At 35.4% G+C, this 26,648-nt stretch overlaps 1 protein-coding gene across 4 annotated transcripts in view; it reads left to right on the forward strand.

The window, feature by feature from the left end:
• LOC121861624 (carnitine O-palmitoyltransferase 1, liver isoform-like) overlaps positions 1–26,648 on the forward strand; it is a 56,039-nt gene that overhangs the window by 15,304 nt on the left and 14,087 nt on the right. For 2 of the 4 annotated variants that reach the window (XM_042359501.1, XM_042359503.1), the window contains exons 2-12: positions 3,389–3,560; positions 10,259–10,413; positions 11,262–11,371; positions 13,166–13,332; positions 16,491–16,591; positions 16,971–17,193; positions 17,626–17,825; positions 19,098–19,249; positions 19,972–20,132; positions 20,671–20,696; positions 23,327–23,392. In XM_042359501.1, coding sequence (XP_042215435.1) covers positions 3,420–3,560; positions 10,259–10,413; positions 11,262–11,371; positions 13,166–13,332; positions 16,491–16,591; positions 16,971–17,193; positions 17,626–17,825; positions 19,098–19,249; positions 19,972–20,132; positions 20,671–20,696; positions 23,327–23,392 — 1,502 coding nt within the window. In that variant the 5' untranslated portion in view covers positions 3,389–3,419. Of the gene's footprint in view, positions 1–3,388; positions 3,561–10,258; positions 10,414–11,261; positions 11,372–13,165; positions 13,333–16,490; positions 16,592–16,970; positions 17,194–17,625; positions 17,826–19,097; positions 19,250–19,971; positions 20,133–20,670; positions 20,697–23,326; positions 23,393–25,512; positions 25,579–26,648 lie in introns of all 4 variants that reach the window. The other 2 variants (XM_042359502.1, XM_042359504.1) reach the window with 1 other exon arrangement.

The following is a 26,648-nucleotide window of genomic DNA, read 5'->3' on the forward strand; positions in this document are numbered from 1 at the left end:
ATGGATTATACATTTTTTTTATTGTCTGGTAATGTTTCTGATTACAGTATACGAGTATTTATGTTGAGAAAAGTTTCGATAAATTTACTGCATACAGGATCATCTTCAAAAAAAATTTAAGCTATTTAGGTTATGACTACAGTGAAGCAGCTGTCTTTTTAGTTAAAGAAACATTGATGATGTCTGTACAAGTGAAGAGGAAGTAAGCAAGGAGTGATTGTGTGTTGGTGGGGCTGGCTGGAGTACACAAGAAATATGAAAATTAAATATTGACAGGATAGTGTATTAATGAAAATTTTATAATACTGTAGTTTACTTCACATCATTCAGTATGGGTATGGCTAAAGAAAAGCCGTCAGTGTAAGAAAGGGCAACTCATTTCATGGGTCAATCTTACGCTCAACTGTGGAAAAATTCTGTTCAACCAAGCACTTTCTTTTTTCTGCCTACTTTGCAAAAAACATTGAAATGATGTACTGGTACACACACAAAAAAATAATTTCTTGTGATAAAAGAGACTGCATCAACTTAAAAAGAAAAATTATTCTTTCTTCACTACATTATTTAACTTTTTTGTTGGGAACTGATACCCTTGTTTGTGTGCAATGAAACACATAAGCCACCTTCATATAAACATCGACATTTATACTGACAGTTGTGTGTTGCCAAATATTGTAATCTTACTCAAATTTATGTGTTTTGATTTGCAGATCCTTATGTTATGTTGGTCTGTTTTGATACACAGGTCCACATGTTATAGTAAAGTACCAGAGGACAGAGGTGAATGCAAGTGAGCTCTTACAACTGGCCCTCCTTGATTGTACTGCTATCTCATGCACAGTAGACCCAGTTTTTATAAGACAAGCATTGAGATATTTTTTTCAGTTGTTTTTGGCTGGTAATTATTTTCACCGTGCATATTACTGCTTTGATCATTGAAATTTTAAAATAAAACAAATACGTATACTGTACAGTAGTATGTGAGCAGATGAAGAGGAAGATGCACTCCACAGTGCTTTGTTTACTCTGGCTCATCTTTAATTATAATTATATCTTGCAATAATAATCATGGATTGATATTTTCATTAATGGGCAACCTCTAGAGAACTGCTCCATGATAAGGGCACCTGAGACCTTTAATGCTGCCAAACATACTGCTGGAACATGCATCATTTATGCTAATGCATTGGTAGCTTTGTTCTGGCCTGGCAGGAGTTGCTTTCTTTTACCATGTACCCTGTGACTGAAGCTTCTTCCTATTCCTTTTATTGTTCTGTCACATGAGCTAGGATCATCTAGGATTTATTTATTTTTTAAAACATTGTAAAAGGTGTAGGGAGATTTTAATTTAGTTGTTTGTGGAAGGTTTGTTGTCATTAGAAGGGAACTTTGTTTTTAGAACCTTTGGTCTTGAGTTCATGTTTATTATGTCCTTTTCTCCCTCACCAACATGGCATGAACATGGGTCACTTAGAGATGTTGTCCACTCTCTTGTTTGTCTGGATATGTTGTGTGGAGCCCTGGATTCCATAGGATGTGTTCTCTCAGAGAACTCAGGATAATATCAAGTCTGTTTAGTAGGGGTGTCAGTGCGTACAGTCGACCCTCTTTAAAACGGACTAATAGGGGGGAGAAGGGTGTCCGTTTTAGCCAATTGTCCGAATTAATCGATTTAGGGGTTAATATTGCATTATACAGGTTGACAACCCTTTATCCAAAATTCCAAAAACCGAAAGTTTTTTTTTTGTGGGGCATTTTTTTTTTATTTATTTATTTTTTTTTTTTTAAACCGGAATTAGCCCATCCGGGCATAGATCACTGACCCACATCAGGGCCTGGGGGGCGAAAATGTAATAGTAATAATAATTATAATAATAATTATTCATAGTAAATAAAATTTTTAATAAAAATACACCAAAATAAAATAATATGATAACATTAATAAAAATAATAATGATAATAATAAAATATAATAATAAAATTAATAAAAATAACAATAATACAGGAGTACTGTAATAATGAAAAAAACAAAACAAAAACTAACCATTCTGAAAACCGAAAAATTCCGAAATCCGAAATGCCTCTGGCCCCAAGGATTTCGGATTATGGATTGTCAACCTGTACAGCTATGTGTATGTTAATTGAGTGCCCCGTCATAGGAGTCCGTTTTCTCTTATTTCAGGATGCCTGAGTCCTCCGTTTTCTCTTAATCTTGGAGTGCAGTGCACCAGAGACTTTGTTATTCCTTAGTAATGACACAGAATTTGATATTGCAACTGGGGTTGCAATTGTTGAGGCAACTTAGGTATGTCTGATTACAGTTGGAATTTGCAAGAGATGTTTAAAGCTTCAACTGTCTTTATGGTTGGTAAAACTTGTCAAGTATGTCAGTCTGAGTGGCATGTGTGAGGCCTTGTGTTTGTACAACCGCTAAATATGTAATGTTATGGTAATTATCAGAAACACACATAGGCATGACTAGGTTTATAACAAAGTGATGAAAATTATACGATCAATACTGTACAGTGGGTAGCCCACAAAACATGTAGCCACGTCTCTTTATTTGAGTGCCCCGTCATAGGAGTCCGTTTTCTCTTAATCTTAGAGTGCAGTGCACCAGAGACTTCATTATTCCTTAGTAGTGACACAGAATTTGAAATTGCAACCCCAATTGCAACTGGGACAATCCCAGAACCAGAAATTTGATACGGACAGTTCAGATTTCGTCCGATTTATCTGAAATCCGGATTAAAGGGGTCCGAATTAACGAGGGTTGACTGTATTTAAATTTCAAGTGAAGTACATCCTCCTCACTCCTGGGTATAGTTGGCTTTGTATTATGAGAGCTCCCCTGCTGAAAATGATTACTAAATGGAATGGAAGATTGGTCATGCAATTCCTTTTACATGTAGAATGCAAACTTCGGCAACTTGGAAACTGCCACTTTCCATAGTTTTATGACTGGAGTGGTGGATCAGAACTGGGTTAACTCAGATTCATTCAGACTAAGTCTGATTTGCTTCACTGTTCCAGTGAGTGATTAGTGGGGTACTTCTGGCTTAGACCTTTAAGTTCTTTGTTGTACAATGGATAAGGAAGGATAATTTCTGAATCCAAGGGATGAACAGATTTGCAGTGACTGACACGGGGGATTCTGTCCAAGGACTCTTGGAAGTTGCCCAGTATTACAAGTCCCATTTAACTGGGTTTTACAAGAAAAGGGGAATTTCAGGATCACTCCTTATACAGTGTATGGAAAACTTTGTTGGATATTGAAAAAAAAACTTTCTGATTTCATGTCCCGTAACAAAAATAAAACTACCATTTACTTGTACCTTGGGCAATCAAGGCTAACCTATGTATTAATGTCATGAAATTTATTTTGCAGTTGACTTGAGGACAGGCAGTGAGCGGCAGGGATGGCGGAGGCACACTCTGCAGTGGCATTCTCCTTTGCCATCACTCATGAGGGTGTTCATGTAAATTATGACAGAGAAGTGCTTCATGTCATTTGGCATTCTGGTGTTCGCTCCTGGCGGCGAGGTATCCGCCGATTTGTTGTGAGTTATCCTGTTTTATTTCTCATGTTAATTGATCAGAGTAGAAGTGATTTTTTTTTATACTGGGATTAGCCCACCCAGACACAGGTCACTGACCCACAACGGGGCCTGGGGGCAAAAATATATTAATAATAAAAGTTAATAAAAATACTGTAAATAAATTTTTCAATACAAAATAATAATAATAAAGAACCATAAATAAATACAAAAATGAAAAAAAAGATCACGGGTGAGAAACTATATACAGTATGTATGTTGTGTTGTCAATAGTAAGAGAAACAATTGAGACCCTGCAATTGTGTGTAAATGAGGCAGAAAGTCAGATTAGCAACTTGGGACTTGGTCACAATTTTTGTGATGCCATATGGCAACACATTATGCTTCCAATATCTTCACAGTTGGTAGTTTAATAGCATTACTCTTACTGAAACTAAGGAGAAAAACTGGCAATAAATAAAAATTTGTAACTGTAGTGCCCTTGTGTGTGTGTGCAGCCAGGTTAAGAGATATGTAATACACATTGTTGTATGTTATATGTAAGTATAAATCTGTAAGAGCAGAATGGTCAGTAGTATGTAAACAGTGTAGGTATGTAGTGTACTTTCTGCTTTGGTATGTAATTGGAAAAGTGGCTTACTGGGCAATAAAGTAATTAAGATATCAGAGAGTTCCGGTATGTAATTTTGAAAGTTCTGTGATTGATAATGTGAAGAGTGAAACAATGAATCAGACAGACTAAATACCAGGTACAGTACAGTACATTATTAAAAAAAAAAGGCTATGAAAAGTACAGTATGTATGAGACAATACTCGTTCACTTCAGCAGTGTTCTATGATAGCGGGGCCTCCGCTAACTAGGTGGACCTTTTAGTGATGGTGATTATATGGGACAGGTACCTAGTCACTTGCAGATATGAGTCACAGATGGGGAATTATTCTCAGTGTAGAGGTGTTTGTTAAGTACCGTATACAGTCAACCCCCACTTTACTCGGTCCCACATTCCGCGTTTCCACGATTACACGGTGCCCTGCCAGAACCCAGGATGCTCACATTCTGCGGTGGGTGTACCCCTTTACACGGGTGAAGTATAATTTTTTTATTTAGCTCATAAAATTCATACAAATTACCCGGCCAGAATATAATTTACATTGCTGGAATTCTTACAATTTGATGATCATTTTGAATATAAACATCGTAGATTTTGCATGACATACAAATTTTAGATATAATGTTTACTCTGAGTAAATATGGTATCTTTTGTGCAAAATATATGACATTTATATTCAAAATATTCCTGGTCTTACAAGGAATCCAGCAATGTCAATTATATTATCCTAACTTTAGTCTGATTTATTATTTATTACTAAAAAGGTAAACAGTCTGGTATTCCCACACATTTATCTAGTAGGGACGGTTGGTGGGGGGTGGGAGGGAGGGAGGGACCGGCGACCGACCATCTGTTACCGTGTGAAGAATATTTTTTTTTTATTAACTGAAGATTTTTATTTCAGCTCATAAAACTCATACAAATTACCCGGCCAGAATATAATTTACATTGCTGGAATTCTTACAATTTGATGATCATTTTGAATATAAACATCATATATTTTGCATTAGACATAAAATTTTTAGATATAATGTTTACTCTGAGTAAATATATTATCTTTTGTGCAAAATATATGACATTTATATTCAAAATATTCCTGGTCTTACAAGGAATCCAGCAATGTCAATTATATTATCCTAACTGTAATCTGAGGTATTATTTAATACTAAATGTTAAAATCTAGTTTTTTCACCCACTCTTTCTCTTGAAGGGAGGGTTGGTGGGAGGTGGGGGGGAGGGTTGGGACAGACTGAGCCATCTGGCTGGTTGGAAGAGGGGGGAGGCAAGGTGGGGTACTTTGATTGACAGATAGTGTCGTGAAGAATATTTTTTTTTTATTAACTGAAGATATTTGTTTTAGCTCATAAAATTCATACAAATTACCCGGCAGAATATAATTTACATTGCTGGAATTCTTACAATTTGATGATCATTTTGAATATAAACATCATAGATTTTGCATTAAACATACAAATTTTAGATGTAATGTTAACTCTGAGTAAATATGTTATCTTTTGTGAAAAATATATGACATTTATATTCAAAATATTCCTGGTCTTACAAGGAATCCAGCAATGTCAATTATATTATCCTAACTTTAGTTTGAGGTATTATTTATTACTATACCTGGTTTTCCCCCCAAAATTTCTGAGAGGGAAGAGCCAGTGAGTGTAGTGTGAGAAGAGGGGGAGGGAGTCGAGTCCATTATTTGAATGGACATTAGCTTGGCGACTGTATTTCTCTATTTCTCTTAAGTATTAATTGTGTGCATATACCATCATAAAATTAAGATGTTATTTTTACTAGAACATAGGTATTGTGTTGGAAAAAGTGGAGTTTGGGGGTCAGCTGGTCTCTATTTCATTTAATCCCATATGTTATGTTATTCACTTTACGCGTTTCTCACTTTCCGCGGTACCCTGTGGGTTACATTAACCGCGTAAAGTGAGGGTTGACTGTATACTCGTCTATAACCCCCCCCCCTTTGTTTATAGGTCGACCCTGATTTTTTGACCAAGAAATCGTTAATTTATGATATTCCTCGTTTATAGGTCGACCCACGTTTTTGAGGGTAATGGAACAACAAAACCTTCAGTAAAAACGCTCTACGTCCTATAAACTGAAGCTCGCCGTGCCCGAAACACCGAGTGCCTAAGGCAAATTGTTTACCATTTATTATTACGACACGACACTTTACACCACTTTACACTGAAACGCGGGTAGTTTCGACAAAAATATTGTATATTTCCATTCAAGTATTTATTCAAGTCAATTAGGAGGGAATATTATTGTAATACAACAGTTTTTTCACTAAACCATTCAAAAAGCGATTACGGTGACATCTTTTGAACGAAAGAAAGCGAAAGTCATTGTTTTCGTCACGATTTTATCCCACTTTCCACTGTAATACGTACGTAATTTCAGCAAAAATATTACATTTCCGTGAATGCAATATATCAAGCACAGTATGAATAGAATATCATTGTAATATAACAGAATTTTAACCGAAAACTATTAAAAAACGAGTAACATCTCAAGAACATCGGAAGTTTAGGTAAAGTCTTTTGTTTTCGTCATGTATTTTATCCTATTTTACATTGAAATACATCACGTTTCAGCAAAACTACTATTTATTTCTGAGAATATATTCATTCAGGCGCAGGTTAGGTAAAATATACGTGTGATGTAATAGTTTTTTAACTGAAAACGATTAGAAAAACACGTAGCCTCTAGCCCTGATCAAGGAGAGGACTGGGAGAAGCTGTTTGGTGCTGCAGACGATGACAAGGAAAATGATTTTGATGGATTTTAATGAAAATATTCTGAAATATGGTATCGTAGTATTTATTCAAGTCATTTAGGATAGAATATTATTGTGATACAACAGTTTTTTAACTGAAAACCAATCGAAAAGCGATTACGGTAACATCTTTTGAACGAAAGAAAGCAAAAGTCATTGTTTTCGTCACGATTTTATCCCACTTTCCACTGTAATATGTACGTCATTTCAGCAAAAATATTACATTTCCGTGAATGCATTATATCAAGCACAGTATGAATAGAATACCATTGTAATATAACAATATTTTAACCAAAAACTATAAAAAAAAACGAATAACTTCTCTTGAACATCGGAAGGTTAGGTAAAATCTTATGTTTTCTTCATGTATTTTATCCTATTTTACATTAAAATACATCACGTTTCAGCAAAACTACTATTTATTTTCGAGTATATATTCATTGAGGCACAGTTAAGGTAAAATATACATGTGATGTAACAGTTTTTTAACTGAAAACGATTCGAAAAACACGTGTACCGTTTAGCTGATACACTCAACAGCTGGTGGTGCGTGATGCGTCATGCGTCGTTGTAAACAATAGGAGGTTGAAGTAGATTACCGGGTATTATATTAAGTGTGAAAAATAGAAAAGGTTTTTATTACCGGTATTTTTTGTAGATCAATGAGAACTGTGATACCGTATATGATAAGATAAGTTAGCCTGTGCTAAGAACTTCAACATAGACTACTGAAAGCGCGTTGTAAGGTAATTTAGCCTATTGTAAGTTGGTGAGCTTGATTTGCTGAAGGAACTGCACAACTTTTCATTACTAATTGGTACATATTTTACGTTACCATTGTTTACTGGCAGTAAATGGTAAATATTTTTCATGTCCGAAGCTAAAAGTTGCTCCTCGCCCTTCCCATCATGCACGGGTTCAACCTAACAAAACTATTACGCTTGTATACTGTAGGACGACCCCCAATTTTTGGCCTAAAAATTTGGTCCTAAAAACTCGAACTATACACGAGTATATACGGTATATAGGGACAGTTTGTGTTTGTTAAGTGAGAGGATTAGAAATAGATGTGGTGAAGAAAGACAACAAGAGTGGAGCTGTTTCAGAGGGACCAATTTATAACTCTTTTAGTCATGTGAAGATTATGATGTATGGTAAATGTTTTGCTGTAATGTTCTTGATTGTACTGTATAGAGGATGTTCTGTAAAAAATAATTAACTTTGTAGCACTAAGAAACTTGTATAGTATAGATAATTACAGTAGCCTTGGGTTATCCTGTTAGATAGGGACCGAGAACATTCACAAAGAAAATAATTGCAATATAAAGATATACAGTATATATAATCTAATACAAAATACAGCTCCTCCCCGACTTACGACGGGGTTAGGGACCCAAATCCAGGTCGTAAGTCGAAAGTGCTTAAATAATACATAGAAAATCTAAAATGGGTGTCTCTTTTTTTCTTCTCAGCACCACAAAACTCTCACTTTTAAGCTTGCCAGCCATTTTAAAGTGAATTACAAACAAAAAAATTTTTCAGTACACAGCGCAATCACTGACGTTGGGACTCAAAAATACGTAATTTGACAAAATTTTGGTACGACTGAGGTAGGTCGTAAGTCGGGGAGGAGCTGTAAAGGGTTAGGAACCGGAAACCCACAAATTCATCAGACAGTTTTTAAAAGGCTTATTTGCTTATAAAAAAAATTACAGCATTCTGGAGGACCATGGAAAAATATAGAGAACTGTACAAAACCAAGAAAATTAAAAAAATGTCTCACAGATATGGCGATACAGTAATTCAGTACTGGATGATGGTTTTGCATGTTAACCAATAATTTAAGGAAATATTTCTATTGAAGATATATGAATGCATTCTTACCTCATGAAAAGCCCCAAAATATCGGAAGGAATGAGTTTTTCTTTGTACTGTATTATATTAAAAAATAAAGTAGATGAAACTAAACCTACCCTAGACATAAACATTAGAGCTGTTGGGTCATAGTGTGCATGGCCGTGCATTCGTTCAGGATGGATTTAAATTTTTTTTTTTTATATAATGGGTGGGGGTAAGAAAGCATTTATGTTATACCTGTACTAGTATACAGTAGAAAAATTTCCTCAAGTTGTGGAACTTTCATCCAGTACAGTACAGTATTACTGTTTCAGTGTATATACAGTACAGTACAACTGAATCAGTTCCTGATGCTATAAGCCTGTTTATGTCAGCACAGCTACAAAAATGAAACCGAGATTTCTAGCATACTCAAATAGACAAACCGAAGATTATTTGTGTGTTTCTTGAACACTTGAATAAACCAAAAAATATTTTTATGGGGTTCTTGCATTCACCTCTATCATTTTGTCAGTTCTTCCTTTGCTTATTTTATGTCACAGCTGTGTCAGCACATACAGCCTCTCTAGTGAGTCATGCAGCATGGCTCGACATGATAAATGAAGCTCTGTGAACGTTTGATGTGCATTTGCTGTCACATACTGGCATGCCATCTTTCTCAAGCAACCAACCTAGAATTTCCATTGCCTCCACCTAAGTCATTAGACCACCTAGTGTAGCTTTATGTTGTTACATGCTTGCTTACCCACTCTTCAATGCATCCTCCATTTCTTGGTACAATGGCAGTATTAAATGATGGATGAATATGCATATGTTGCTCAAATCTTGTCAGCTTTTGGTCTAGTGCTGTAAATTGTACTTTCATTTTCTTGTAGTAGTCAAGTTCATCAAAACTTAACTTTCTCTAATAGATTAAACATCATCTTTCTCTTCTTTTTATCACTTGAACTGGAATGAGAAGCATTTGGTGAGCATTTTGACATCTTGGTAAGTGGTGTATGTGATAAATTCGAGGGGAACTGTGGGAGCAAGTGTCCTTGACTTTGAGTGAGAACTGACAGTGTGACACCATGACTGCAGCTGGGGAAGTGTGTATGTGTGATAGTTGTATTGGCATGGCTGTTGATTTAAAATGCATCCAACTTGGCTTTTCTCTCTCAAAAAATCTCGGTATACTGTATTGTATTGTATATGAAAATGGCATATGTAGGCTAGATATGCTGGTGCCTTAGCTCACTTTTCTACTGTGTGCATATTGAACGAAGTTGGAACCATGCCTCAGCATATTTATGTACTGTATAAAATATTATTAAGAAAGAAAAAATTCCTTATAATTCTAGTTTTTTATATATATTACAGTACGACCAATATGTTTTATTATTTGTTTGTAGTTAACTACATTCAAGATTTATTAATGATGTTCACAATTACAGAACAATATAAGATGTGGGGTCTTCCCAGCATCTCTCTCCTCACTGGCATTGACTGTGGGTGGCTACAATGCTATGTATCTCAGCCGAGACTTGTATGGGACCAATTTTGATATTTCATTGGGACTGGCTGACCTCCTGAAGAAGCATGTCAAACTGTAAGTCAAAAGAATGTAATTTTTTGAGACCCATATATCTTTAGTTGCTGGAATTATGGATTTAGGGATCTTTATAGACATTTTAAGTGTAAGTATATATATATATATATATATATATATATATATATATATATATATATATATATATATATATATATATATATATATATATATATATATATATATATATATATATATATATATATATATATATATATATATATATATTATTTTTTTTTTTTGTGTGTGTGTACTGCAGACATCCTAATTGGATAGTCATATATCATGAGGGATCTTACAAATCTATATAAGCATAATACACTTTAGTACAGTATCACATTCTAAATTTAGATTAATTCAATGATACAGTATAGCCATTTTTGATGTACAGTATACTGTACATTTGAAAAAATGTTTTTACTACAACATAGTTGTGCAGGTATATTCTGGTACAGTTATATTCTGGTACAGTAATATAGCAACTTTAATGCTCTTCGGCAAGTGTTGGATTTGGCTAAATGTAAGACTGACCAATAAATTGATTATTACCTAATTTAGCATGTCTGACACACACACACACACACACACACACACACACACACACACACACACACACACACACACTGTATGTTCACTGTATGTTCCTTTACCTTTCTCTAATGAAGGCTTTTGCTAAACCACCAATGTATGTAATAAGTCATTTATGTCCAATGTATATTTTCAGCCTTCGGGCTGCAGAACTTTTTCAATAAACCGTTAATTATTATTATTTATTATTACACACACACACACACACACACTCTCACTCTGTTAATCCATTGTAATGAGTTATTGTATTTGTTTTACAGAGAAGAACCAGCTAAAGGGATTGTTTGCTGTACAGCATCTGCATTTGCTGTGTGGTGTGGAGTCTTTTTATTTATGAGGTATACGCTAAGGCTTCTGTATATGTACAAAGGTAGGTACTTTTTTAATTCTGTTACTGTATCATAATTTAGATGTTGATTACTCTAAATATCACTTGTTTTTATTTCTCTCCCAGTACTGTATTGTATTGGTTGGGTCAAAGATTACAGAGAACTCTTAGAGGGTAATATTGAAGGGGAGAGTGGGACATGACTGAGGTTATTATTATTTGTATGTAAATATCTGTTTTACAAGTGATATTCCCACATAAAATATGAGTAAGTGGCACAGTATCTGGAAATTGTTGAGCATTGTTTCTGGAGTTAACATTGTATGTAGTGAAGAATTAATGCAGTAAATAAATGGTGTTGTGTATAAAGATGAGTTATGGAAGGCTATATGGAAGTGCTTATGATGTTAACACATACTAAATCCTATCATACCATGCCTTATTATTACTTCTTGAAATCATATCTTGAATGTGCTCAATTAGATACAATTAACCTTGTTACATTCAGTGCCAGCAAATTACCTGTCTTCACTATCATTTAGGAACATCTCCATAATACCAGTTGCCACTGTCAATTTTCTGTCTTACTTTAACTTGTAACCTCTCCTGGCACCACCACATGCCAGTATTGCAAAGTATGCATCTAGCAGCTTGGTCTTTTCTTTATGACTTGAACATATTTGTACAGTACATAACTTCCTACCCTTTACAAGAACCATGCAATTTTCATATGGAACATTGCTCTTGTGTAGAGGGTGGCTCTCCAGGGTCATACTTATCAGTGACTGGTTTCATACTTAAGAAAATAGGAATGGAGGAAACTACAGCGAGCCTATTGGCCCACACTGGGCAGCTCCATTTACACCCAAACCCTATCGCGCATATATACATCCAACCTATATTTGAAGCTGCCCAGTGTGTTCGAGCAACTTGTTCCTCTCATCCATCCACAGTCAGATTTCTTTATATCAAATGTTTTTCATCTGTTATCTGGTTCCTGTATTTACATCTCCTAGGCTAAGTACTTTATATTTTTCCACATTAAATTTCATCTGCCATTTTTCAGACCATGCAAAAAATCTATTTAGATCTTACTGTAGCTTTGCAGAGTCCTCGCCAGATTTAATTACATGCCCTATTTTTAGTGTTGTCAGCAAATTTATTTATGTTGCTTTCTCCTTCTCAGATACTCCACTTCTTCATTTTATTTTCCTATCTTTGTTTCCATGGTTAGAGGGCCTGTGAAATCCAATCTGTCATCCCCACTCTTTTGAACCTCTGTTGCAATATATGTCATTTATTGTCATCATCCACTTCCTTCATTCCTCACACCCTTAGACTGTGGAATTTATTTTCATCTTGCATCTTTGCGAATATTGCATTTCTTTAAATTTATCCACGTGGCATCATGCTAAATACTGTATGGTATATATTTTTTGTCTTAACCATGATAAACTAGGCAAACTTAGCATGGATGTAGATCACTTTGTTGACAGCACTGCACTTCACAGGGTGCACTCTCATCTGTACCTTGCTTAGTCCATCCCAGTTTTATAATAACAATAAGTGATGTGTTTAGTTGTTTTTTGTTTTTATACCTTTTTTTTGAAAATATATAATATGTGAGGGTAAGTTTATGTATAGCTGTAGACCTGGGTGTGTTTGGGTGGCCAAAGTTAAGAATTCATAGCCTTAATCACATATTTTGGTGGGAGAGCTGTCATTGTCCACCGTATGGTTTGGCATGTTGATCAACGAAGTTGACATTACAGCATTATTTAAATTTTACAGGGTATTTCCATAAATATGTACATTACTCTTTTTTTTTCTTCACAGGATGGATGTATGAAGCAAGAGGTCGTGGCAAGACAATGGGCAAAGCCTCCAAACTCTGGGTGCTCGCACTAAAGTCCTTAACTTGGTTTTCAAGGCCTATGCTCTACTCATACCAGGGTGCCCTTCCCAGGTTGCCTCTGCCAGCTCTCGATGACACCATGTCTCGGGTTTGTACTTTTACACCCTAACTTTCTTGGGGTTTCTGTTTGTATATTTATTTCACTTTCAAGCCTTTTCCCACAGTAATAAGATAACCAATATCAAAATCCAAAGTTTTAACCTCATTTTAACCTCATTCTTCTGTATTCAATTTTTCTTGTTGCTGTACAGTACAGTACAATAATAGGTTGGTTCTACTTATGTGCTTTTCACAGCAAAGCCTTAGTATTAATCTGATTTACTCCTTGTGCTTCTCACACCATAGCATTACCCACCTGCAGCACATCCATGCCCAGAAGTCTCGTGACACCATACTTTCCTCTTATTCATACGCCTCTTTTCTAATACTGTACCGTATGCTGTATATTCGTTTATAAACCAATTTCATATATAGTTCGACCCCTGATTTTTTGGTAAAAAAGCCTGAGTTTTTCATATACCTCTTGCACATTTTGACCCTAGATTTTGAGAAATATTAGGTATAGTAACATTAGACTATCTTTGAATGTTTTGAAAGATGTTGGTAAGTGTAGGAGCTTCCAAAATATGACTAGTGTAAACACTGACCTCAGGCTGAGTTCAGTAACAGTTACTTTCTTGAAAAATGCTACAGTTTGGTAAAAATTTTTGTGAGTGCTGAAAATTAAGTTGCAACCCAGTACTGAGTGACTGAGGCCTACCAGTATGGTAAAGCTAAAATCTGATGCTAGTGGTGGAGCTATACTTAGAGGTTGACATTTAACACCTGTTGTATAAGACGACCCCTAGTTTTGAAATCAAGAATTTGAGCTACAAAAGTCAACTTATAAGCTGCAATATACTGGAGTGAAACTAAAAAAGTTGTGGAAAGATCATTACAATACTGTATTCTACTGTGGTTTATAAATAAAGAAACTACAATATAAAACTATAAAAAAAATGAATAGCAAGGAAGTGTATGTGTATGAAGTGAATATATGTGTGGAGGCAGCGGTTGTAACTGCGTCACTGACTTGCCATCCATCTGCGCTCCCTCCCCCAATGTGACCTGACGATGCGCACACACACAGCTCCTGATTTATGTACTGTACAGCCCTGTAAATGTATTCAACGTATATTATGTCTAAATCACATGTAAGTTTGTATATTTTCAGCCACCGGCTGCAACTCTATTAATAAACCGTTTATTATTATTATTATTATTATTATTATTATTATTATTATTATTATTATTATTATTATTATTATTATTACTACATCTTCGAGTCAGCTGGGTGACTGCCGGTCAGAACTGTGGTGCGTTGCCCCGAGGATGGTTTGAGTGTGGAAGGAGTTATTTTTTGTACATAATATATGTGCTATTGTATTTTATGATATACTGAACTATGTATCAACTTTATTGTTTATTATAGCAATTTTTTTTAATTTTTGATGTATGCAATTTGAAATTTGTTCAAATTGGGCTAACCTTTTTGTTCACTAAATCATTTAACTCTAAACTACATCATTTATATAGGAGTTTGGAGTTTATAAATTATTTGTTTATTATTATTATCGGGGAGTACAGTACTTCGTTTTTACCACCCTGCCGTTTGAATCTGATGTTTGCCCTCCGTGCTTTGCTATTAACCTTTATTTAATGGTAATTTTGCTTGACATTAGCTTTTTCAAGAACGACAACCCCATCGTTAGGTGAGGGATACCTGTATTGCCATTTGGCTGTTGGACGACGAAATATTTGTCAATTGTTTCACAGGTCAAAACAACTGAAATTCCACATGCTGCTGACCCCCCTTTCCCCCACTCAGCCTGTTAACTCCTGATTAGGAAGAAATGTTTATTCACTTTGTGTTTGACCCTATGATAATTTTTTTGTGCATACTTTGCACATAGGATTCTGTGTGCATGTAACACAGAATTATGAGTTGAAAAATAACCATAACAGAGCTCACACCTTGGTCTGGTAGGAATGTGGCCACAGTGACTTGTCTAATTTGGCAAAAATACCACCAGCAATGTAAACAGACTCAAACAAAAGGTAAATTATATGTAAATCTTAATTTGTTTCAGGTTTTGTAGATTTTAAGCAGCATATATACGAGGTCTGTCCGGAAAGTATCCAGCCATTTACTATTAAAAAAAATATTGCTTACCTAGGACAATGGCGCCTTAGTCTCCTTCAAAGTACTCCCCTTGGGACCTCACACACTTCTCCCAGCGTCCCTTCCACTTTTCAAAACAGTCTGCAAAGTCCTCTTTCGGGATCTTCATCAGCTGCCTCGTCACATTCTCCTTAATCTCGTCCACGGTCTAAAATCTCCTCCCTTTCGACGGCAATTTTAGCTTTGAGAAAAGCCAGAAGTCGCAGGGAGCCAAATCTGGGCTGTAGGGGGGCTGAGAGACCTGGGTGATGCGATGTTTTGCCAAAAAACCCTGCACGAGACGTGAAGAATGGGCAGGCGCGTTGTCATGATGCTGCCAGTCACCACTTGCCCTCAGCTGCAGTCGTTTTCTTCTTACCGCATCCCTCAGCCGGCTAAGAACTTTGATGTAGTACTCCTTCGTTACTGTTTGGTCATTGTAAATGCGACGGTCACACAGTACCCACGCTCACTCAACGGTGTCTACCGGGCATATTGTGAATGACATTATGCTCTTCATGTAGCAATATAAAGAAAAAATCTAGGGGTATGGTAGCCAAGCCGAGGTTAAAGGAGCGTACTGGTAAGGTTAGCCTACCAGGAGCATGTGCTAGGTAGTTATCATTCACCATAAATTACCCATGGAAATGCATGAATTTTAACTCCTCAAAAATACTTCTTGGTCATCCTCTCTCCCTTGTACAATCATTCTTAATTATACAGTGGAAACCATTTGAATCATTACCTATTTAATGACACTACAGCATACCTCCTCTGTCCCATCACAAAGTAGGAAAAAAAGAGCCAAGTTAGTGTGATTACACTGTACAGTACTGTAAATACAATTACTGCATAGATAAAAAGTGATATGAAATAAATACGGACTTACAGTGTAGGCGAGTTATTGGTATAGAAGTAAAAAATAGGAAAAGAGAACAAGGAAGGATTTATGAGAAATTGGTACTGTATTGTGCTGTGGGAATATTTTGCACTATAGGTACAGTGCTGTATTATGTTAGTTGATAATTCTCCCCCTCCATTTTCAGTACCTGAGGAGTGTGCGACCGCTGATGGATGACGAGAATTATGTCAGAATGGAGAAGCTTGCCCACGATTTCCAGAGTGGCATTGGAAAGAAGCTTCAGCGGTAATGTTTCCAGTTTGCTTTGAAGAAACGTTTTTTTTTAAGGGTTACTGTATACCATAAATTAATTTTTAATCCAAGGTTGTGTTGTCTGAGGAGTCATCTGATCATCAAATTACATATCCATTAGATAATGGTAAAATAAACTAATTACTGTTCAGGAATCTGTGAAGCTATCCATTAAGGCAAATTTTGCTCTATATATACTGTACCATATTATAGCCCTTATTTAGTTCACTAAAATGCAAAACGATACACCAAAAAACTATATTAATCATTTATACTTGTGCTTGATAATTATTAAAAACACATTCAAGCTGTGCCTAGCTTATTTTTACATTAACCCTTTATAATGATAATCAATTTTTCATTTTTATTTTAGGTACCTGGTGCTCAAGTCATGGTGGGCAACTAATTATGTAACGGACTGGTGGGAGGAGTTTGTGTACCTCCGAGGTCGATCACCTATTATGGTCAACTCCAACTTCTATGGTACAGATGCCATTCTTCTCCATCCAACACGTATTCAGGCTGCACGCGCAGCAAATGTAACTCATGCAGCTTTCCTGTTCCGGCGGCTCATTGATAATCAGCAGCTTTCACCAGTGAGTCTTCTCAGTGTGTTAATTTGAACTACAGTATATAACCTTGTCCGTATATTTGTTTATGCGGGGTTGTGTTGTATGATAAGTGTACGAAAGGGATATCTTTGGTCCTTTTTTTGGAAAGGTAACACCGTTATTGAATGCATCTTGTAAGGTAGTTTGTGAGAGTGAATGAGGGTAAATGCAGGGTAAATCTGTGGTTATTCTTGATTTTGGCAATCTTGCATCATAGTAGGAAAAGGTTTGCAGGAGTGACAAATTCTAGTTTTGAAATATGAGTTTCAATAATGGGTTACATACATTATTTGTGGAAATTTTTGAATTGTTAGTTATAGAAATAAAAGCACAAGACCATATAAAGAAGTTGTAAAGTAAAGCTTGATTAACTTATTTCTTTAACCTCTCATTTACTGTATTGTATTATATTTACAGATCATGGCTCAGAATATGGTGCCATTGTGTTCGTATCAATATGAGCGCACATTTAACACCACACGTATCCCAGGCATCCAGACAGATAAGATTGTCCACTTCAGTGATGCTACACACATTGCTGTGTACCATGCAGGACGATTCTTCAAAATGCCATGCTACTATAAGGGCAAGCTGCTTACTCCCAAGGAGCTCCAAATGTAAGCTGTTGAAGTTATAAGTAATGTGTTGTTTCTACTATATAGCTCATAGATGGTCAGGAATGTATTAAATATTGAAGATTGCTTATGTGCCTAGCTCTTGCAAGAGGTGTTATGATATGATGGCACCATCTAGCTGTACATCCATACATACATACATACATACATACATACATACATACATACATACTATATTTCTGGTTCAATCAAATTTGTTAACAGGATTATGCAAAAGTGTCCAATCCAGAGTAATGAAACTTTTATGTACAGTAGTTTTTAATGTGAACCCTTATGTAATATGATTGTACAGTGGTCCCTCGGTTAACGAATGCCTCGGTTAATGAAATTTCGGTTAACGAACTGCCTCCCATAAGATTCTTAAATTCGGTTAACGAATTTCTTACGAACCGACCTCAACATGTTTTCGCTTGCACTGGCCGGTCAACCAGCTTTAGTATTAGTCCGCCAATACATTAATCGGTTCTAGGGCTTAAATTCCTTACTATTTTAGTAAATATTAAGAAGTTTATACTATTCAATAATTTTAAAAGTTTAATATTAACTTTTTTAGTCATTTTAACAATTATTGGACATAATTGAAGGTAAAGAAACTAGTTTCTGGCGTGCCATCCAGCCTGTTAACACACCAGACAGGCGTTAGTCTCTCTCTGTTTTCACTGGAGGTAACATCTTGCTTGAGACTCTTCATCTAAATGCTTTTTTTCTGTGTTTCCAAGCAAATTATTGGTCATTTTGAAATATATTTTACATATTGACAATATATAATGCAGTGCAGTGTTGATTTAAAGAAAATAATCTTGAAATACACCAAGAGAACTAAAATTTTATGGGTGAAATGGTGCCATGGGGTGACTTCTCTTCCACCCCAATGCCTTCTCTTCTTCCTTCTCCACCTCCCACTTCAAATGCACATCATCATCATCATCCAGGAGCCTTCTAGATACACACCTCAAAGTAAGTGAACTTTTCTACCATTTTTGTTGAATTTAGGCAATTTTCGGTGAGCTGGAACCAATTACCCAAAAACCCATTGAAACAATGGTTTCGGTTAACGAATTTTTCGGTTAACGAACAACCTGCTGGAACGGATTGTGTTCGTTAACCAAGGGACCACTGTACTGTATTCACAATTAGTCTATTTGAATTTTGTATCAGTGGAGACATGTTTTAAAGCACAACTTAAGTTCTGCATGCATTTGCCATTTCAAATATCTCAAATATCTCAAATAACTTGTACTGTTTGCCTTACAGACAATTTGAGCGTATTCTGGCAGATGAAAGTGTGCCAGAAAAGGGTGAAGCAAATTTAGGTGCATTGACAGCTGGTGAACGGAAACCTTGGGCTGAAGCACGTACAAAGTTCTTTAGCAAAGGAATCAATCGTTCATCGTTGGAAACAATAGGTAAGATTTTTTGTAGAAAACTCAAGGCTAATGCATTAAGCCTGTTTTAGTTGAGTGGAGTTATTAAAGAAAATAGTGGAAATTAATTAAAGCTTATTACTGCTCTAAGACATTGTGCATTAAAGAGTTAATGAATTTCATAGGATCTGAGGTGTTTAGGGACTGAAGTAATGCTTGTACATTTGACACCATTTAATTTTCTTTCAACTTTATAGGAATGACAAATCTGAATTGTAATATTGCTATATTTAACCCTTTCGCCGGCTGCTTGTACAGCCCAGATCTTGCCTGCAGACCGGCCGATGACACTATCTGCATCATCCAAAATGATTTGATTTTGCAATCAGTTTATTTTTCATTTACCATTTATGGGTAAAATTATGCTATTTTTTTATTTATTTATTTTTTTATTAAAAAAGATAAAATATCTGATTGTTATAAAAGAACAAATAGTTGTATAAATGATATGGGATGGCTGAAAATGATTGTGGAAATATATATTATGTGTCGAATCCCTGCGTGAGTGGTCTGGCCAGTGTGAGCACTCGGGGTCACGGGAGACAACTCTCTCCCCATGGCCTGTGTAGTGACACAAATAAAGTGTATTTGGCCGGCAAAAGGGTTAATGTTTCAATGCAAGAAACTTCAGTTTTCATAAAGGTGGCCATTGATAAGGCTGTAGTACTGAGCTGTCTTTCAGTTGTTTTATATATTTGTAACAGAGAAGTCTGCCTTTGTGCTTGTCTTGGAAGAGGATGATTATGACTACTGTGAAGATGATCCAAGTCAGCTGGACAGGTTCGGACGAGCTATGCTTCATGGCAAAGGTTATGACCGCTGGTACGACAAGTCCTTCAACGTCATTGTGATGAAGAATGGCAGGGTAAGGTGCAAGTTGTTTATATACTAGATACTGTATCTTAGTACACTTCCCTGCTGGATACTTACACCTGCAAGTATTGTTTATACTGACTCACCTAACAGTTGACACATCAGTATTGACATTACCACTAATGAGTCTCTTTTTAGTTATTTTGGGGATAGAGTAAGATTAATCCCTATCACTTTGCTGTGTTTTTACATAAAAAACCCGACTTCGTGTATGTGAAGTAGCAGAAGTCATCTGAAAAACAAACTCTTTTTAATTGAAATATGCATGGCTTCAAAATTTTAAAATTCATAGAAAGCATGACAAAAAAAGGGTACTTTTGTGTCATGGATGTGATACAGTATTTCAGTCATATTGACAGTCAGACCTTCAAAATTGTAATTCTCCCATACTTATGTTTATTTTGACATCTGGTACACCAATTTTTTCTGAACTTAACAATGTACTGTATATATACACTATTATATTTTTTGATACGTAAAAAATTGGAAATTACGGGTTATATTTTCTAATTACTTTATTTTTATTTTAGATTGGTTTTAATGCAGAACACAGCTGGTAAGTATTACAGTAAATATAAAGAAATGAGTGGTATGATTAGTTATATTACAGCCCCCTACTTAAAGTTTTCTGAGAGCTCCATTCATAGACTTTGCCCTGTCATTTCTTACATGCATTAATCACTTAAACTGTACAGTAGATGTATTAATTTTTAAGGATAGATGTGTATAAACTAGATGATCATAGCTGTTCATATACATAGTCAATCCCCTCAAAGGCAGAGTTACCTGTATAAATTTTCCAAAATCATCATTTTTGCATTAATCACAAAATAATTTATGCAAAGTGTGGTTCTCATGGCACTTCATATGCCTGTGCTATTGATACAACTACATCATCCCATTTTTATTTATTCTTCACTGTATTCTCACGAAACATGACCTCAGCTCTTGCCTAAACTAAACTACATCAACATTCTGTTCCATATCATCAAGATATCTCGGAAACTGGTATCCTGCATTAGTACACTACTGTACATAACACTCCTACCTGTAATTTGCATCCATTCACATATGTTATCTATGATCTATACTTTCAAATAACTCATCCTGCCTCTTTACCTGTCTACCTAGACATGGTTTGTGGAGTGTTGTCATCTCCATCTATCTGGTTCTCGTTTTCCATTAGTTTTGGTTTCATCTAATCAATCTTTGTAAACTAACAAACTATTAATATTGTTGGCTGAGTACTTTTATTGTACCTATTTGTGCCTATCTTATATTACAAAAGAGGACTAACTGTTTAATCCACAGTCACTTCTGAATCATACTTACTGAACTTAAGCCCCTTACATACATTGTCTTACCATGGTAGGAGTACTTTTCACTTATGACTAAAATGACTGTAGGAATCTTATTTTGTCAAAGAATTTCCCCACTTCCCTTATTCTTTTTTTCTTGTAGATTATTTGTATTCTTTGGGCATTTCTGTACTTATGCCTGAATTATGTGTGAACTTTCAAAGATCCACAGACACATCACATCTTATAGCTAAAGATGTGTACGGTCTCCCATTTTACCTATTGATGTTACTTTCTAGAAATTTCCTCTAGCATTTATAATTTTCATTTGAGAGTGAAAATAGCAGTTATCCTAATATCTCTAATTGGTAATTATAATATTGCCTTGTTCTCAAGTTGATGGAACGAGTAACTGTACTTGGAGTACTGTATTGCATAAAAATTTTACTTTTGATAAAATGCTTTAAATTGGAAAATAACTTATTGACTACACTTATTTTGCCTTTACCTGTAAAGTGGCTGATATCACACGAGGCATATCTTGTCCAGGTTATACGTTCTTGTAGACAACTAATTTTTATATTTTTATTTTTATAGTTAATCTTGGCTGTTCTTTAGTAATGACCATAGACTATAAGTTAATTTTATCAACTTTGCAACTGTTTATAGAGATTATCCAGTTAGAAACTGACATTAGTTTTAAAGAAAATACTTGCTTTTACCTTTCCACTCATTGACACATAAATGCATACACAAAAAGAAAGTTTTTCTCACTGTCTGTGCTACCTACCAATCCCTCCCTCTCCCTCCTCCACCCATGGCAACTACATGTATCCTTTTTATTATACTGTAGTGTATACCAAATTCACCTTGCATGAGAATTATGTTTCATATACAGTAGCCATTTAGTTTGACAAAACATTATTTTATGGCCTACAAGTCCCAGAACAAGGCATGGCCATTGTTCTACACGTACGTATCAGTGAAATATTGTCTAAACCTGTCACCTAATAAAATGGTATTTATTGGTATCCAGCTGTGTTAAAAGGCTTATAAATCACTCAGCTGACAGCCCAGTTTGTGGTGGTCAGTCTGATATTGAACAAGTAAACAGAACAGGCGGGCCACTCAGAGAAAGAGGTAATAAAATAGGTAAATACAGTAAATGCAATACTCGCCCCAACACAAGAGAAAATCTGATTAGGCCTAGTGGGATATAAGAGTGTCATAATTAAGACTAGTGCCATATCAGAGCAATTTCAGTCTCCCAGCTTTTCCTACTGTGATGGAGATTAAAGGATGTACCTGGTATGTCCTTCTGATGTGTTGCTTGGTGTAAGAGGAGGTACCTTTTGGGGTCAAATTGTGCCATTTACTTTATATTTTCATGTTGGTAGTGATCTTTTGCCATGCAGTATTGGTATCCCTCAAATTACAGAAGGGCTGTATTCTTGATAAGTTGTCTGTAACTCAAATTCTGTTTGCACAACTCTGGCTTTTTGAGGCAAAGCAGTATCGTGTTTAAAGTGTCACCATTGCTAATCACTATTTCAAATGATGAGCATATATTTTGGCAATCTCTCTCTGATCTGTGTAGAACAGATGGCCATAAAATGGGATTCCCAGGTTTGATTTTGTCATTAAATTCCTTAAGATCTATGTCTCTACTGTTCTCTTCCTGCAACATTACAGCTCTCCCTACCTTCTAGTGAACCATAGACTATCTCTTATATTTCTCATACTTTTTGTCCTTTTATTTTCTGCCCATTATTCCTGTATTGTACTTCAATATCTTCCTCTCACAATCTGCAGGTGAACATTTAATAGTGAAGATAATCTCCTACTACCTCTTCTTTGTTTTTTCTTATGAACTCCTGAACATTTGCAGGGCAGATGCAGCGATCATGTCCCACCTCTGGGAGTATGTCCTAACTGAAGACCTGATTACGATTGGGTGAGAGTGCCTTCCATTATTATTATCTGGTGATCGTGTATACGGTTATGGTAAAATCTTTTATCATACTCAGGAATGTGGTATAATTTTGATCTTCAGGCAGTTGGTTCTTGTGTGATATATTGTGACCTCTGAATTGGAGGGTGTAATTATCTTAAATGTGGAATTAGTTAGATTGATTTTCCAGAATGGAGTATTTTATCCTACATATATGAGCTGGTCCAAAACACTATTCCAAGCTGTCATTTTTGTATTGAGAGTAGTTAATGATTCTTACAAAATTGGAGAATTAGAAAAATGATAAAGTAATCACATCTTTATTTCTCTCTCAGAATTCTATCAAGGGGATCGAGGGTTACAGAAACATCGAAGACGAGGGTAAATAAGATGAGAAAATAGTGTAAGACAGACACAGAGAGTGACAGGAAAGGGCTAAAGCAACAAAACCTTTAAATTTTTTAATAATATGTATATGCTTTTAAAGAATCCAAACGATATGGTAGTCATTAGGTTCACATTGTATCTCTTTGGTTGGAAGTATACTGTACATTATTTATATCATATTCCATATAATTAAGAATGGTATATTATTAGTAAAACGATAGGATACATTGTTCATTCGTGAACTAAATGTACCACTTTTAATGCAGTGTTTTAATAATATGAGGAAATGTAAATGTACAAGAGACTAGATGTACTGTACAATCAAAGAAAAAAAGTTGTGTTACACCCTCTAGTGTTTTGATCTGAAACCCATGGTGAAGAATTTGGGTAAAGTGACAACGAAGCTTTGAAGTTCGAGTCTGAGCGGGGAACTTACCAAAATCTTTGTCATTGGTTTTAGAACATAAGGGACGGTAAATGTAACGCGACTTTTGTCTTTGACTGTACTTGGTCCTTGTTCCATAAGTGGAAATGGATCGAAGGGTAATGAACTGGTAAATATTAATTTTATTGTACAGTATATAGTAATTCCATAGTTATAAACATGAAGAAAAAGAAAAGCTTTTGAAATGAACTGAAATTGTAAAGGACTTTTTGTTTTTATTGCTGTGCTGCATTATTTTTAATATGAAGGCCCTAGATTTTTACTTACAGTTTTGTACTTAAGATTGATAACATGACTTGCTTGGAGGTGTTGTGTTCTGTTTTTATGCAGATCAGTCAAACCAGTAAATAAGTTAAAAGCCTAAATTAATACACTGTTGTCACATTAAAAACAAGTCGAATGCATTATACTATTTATGCATTCCTGAGTATGATCTATGTCTCATTTTATTTCAGGTAGGTGAGGTCTAGGAGAGATGCGTTTCCTTAGGTCTTGCACAAACTTTCTCACCCTTTGCCTGTTTGCTTCAACAGCAGCAGTTTTTACTTTAGCTTTTTCACTTCTATGGTGTATTTGGGAATCATATATATATAACCAGCACTTCCAGGCAGCATGTTGCATGTGATCACAACTACTTTTATGGGCAACTCTTGGGTTCCTTATTCTTACTTTATTTTCCTTATATGCAATATACTGTACATGGCAATTCCCTTTCCAGTATCTATTGGCTTCCCTGCCAGGATTGACTAATTAGCAGTTCTTCATTATGAAAAGGATTAAATACCGTACTACAGCACTTTTGACACTTAAAAACGTCTAGTTATATTGACAACTTTCCTTTAAATTAGAATTATTCGTGACTGAAGGTACATAGTACAGTACAGTACTAGATCTTATTTTAATGCTGACGTTAGAACTACCCGTGCTATATTTTTTTTTGGGGGGGGGGTGGCATGGAATAGTATTAATTTGTAAGCAAAGTTAATTTCTAATGTTTAATGAAGATCATTTTGAGACAAACAAAATATGAAAATGTGTAAAGTACAAGTGCATTAAAACTCCAATTAATCTAATACAGGTATAGGATTTCATCAGTTAAATATGTCATCAGAAATGGGTGCCAGAACGTTAATTTTTATCTTTTCATGCCAAAGTTTTTTTTGGAGGCAGGTGCCTGGAAGGATGCTGTGAACTTCATGCTCTTGCTGCTCCTCTCTGCTCTCCCCTTTCTCTATGACCTTTGGGTGTACAAGCTTAGTAATACTTAAGCCTTCCTTGGTTATCTTCCCAGGGCAGATGCCCCTATCATGGGCCACATGTGGGAGTTCATTATGGGCGAGGATATCTTTGAATATGGGTATGGAAAAATATGCATGTCTACTGTTATCCCTGTTTTGCTATAGAAGTTAGAAGTTGATGATGTAACTTATTTGTTTCTTATTACCTTCCTTAATACAGTATAATGTTGTATGGAGTTTTTCTGCTAATATATATATATATAACCCTGTATTTCCTTAACTAATTTGAGATTTATTATGTAGAAAAATTCAGTTTAATCATCTACTCTATGCTTGTTTGGAAAACTTGGATGTATTATAGAATGCATCCACATCTGTTTATGAGAGTTTTTTATGGTACTGAATCTGTAAACTGTTTCTTGTTTTATAGTTCAACGTTTGTAGGCATAAAGATATTGTAATGAAACTTTGTGAAATATGTAATACAGTGGTGTATATAAATTTATGGAATTGGGGGGGGTGCCCAAGACTTGAAGATAGGTACATTATTTTATTTTTATTGAGTAGTGTAAGCAATATTAAGACTTCGTCCCATTGACATATGATTCAATCATTCAAACTTTTTTTAATCCGTTTATTTTTTATTATCCTGTTACATTTACCTCGAGCCACACTGTTTTTGTGTTTGAAAAAATAATACTGTGCAATCTGCATTGTGCAGAAATATTACTCTGTTGGAGGCTTTCCTGCCTGAATTAATTTCCAACTACTGTACAGTACTGTACTTACGTCCCCGTGAACTGGTTGCATTGGGTTGAATGAGTTGAGGGCAGAGGCAAAAAAGGGGGGGGGGGGCATGACCACATGCCCATCCCCCTTATATATGCCACTGATGTAGTATCAGGAGACAAAGGCCTTGTCAGTGTGTGAAGTTTCAGGTGAAGAGTAAAGTTTGAATTAACTGGTGGGTATAATGTACAGTACTGCCCTTTTTTTCTTTTATGGTATTGAAAAGACAAAGAATTAGTGTGTGGATAGAAATTATAATGCAGTAATTAGAATAAAATAAGTGCAAGAAAAAAAATAACATTAGATCAATTTTAAAGAAACCTCAGAATTTTTCTTTGAAAGTAAAGCAAAATTTTACTTTGAGCCTTTTAGAATTTGGTAGAAATAAAAGAGATGAAGA

Source organism: Homarus americanus, unplaced genomic scaffold (assembly GCF_018991925.1).
Source record: "Homarus americanus isolate GMGI-L3 unplaced genomic scaffold, GMGI_Hamer_2.0 scaffold9847, whole genome shotgun sequence".
In the NCBI taxonomy this organism is placed as follows: Eukaryota; Metazoa; Arthropoda; class Malacostraca; order Decapoda; family Nephropidae; genus Homarus; species Homarus americanus.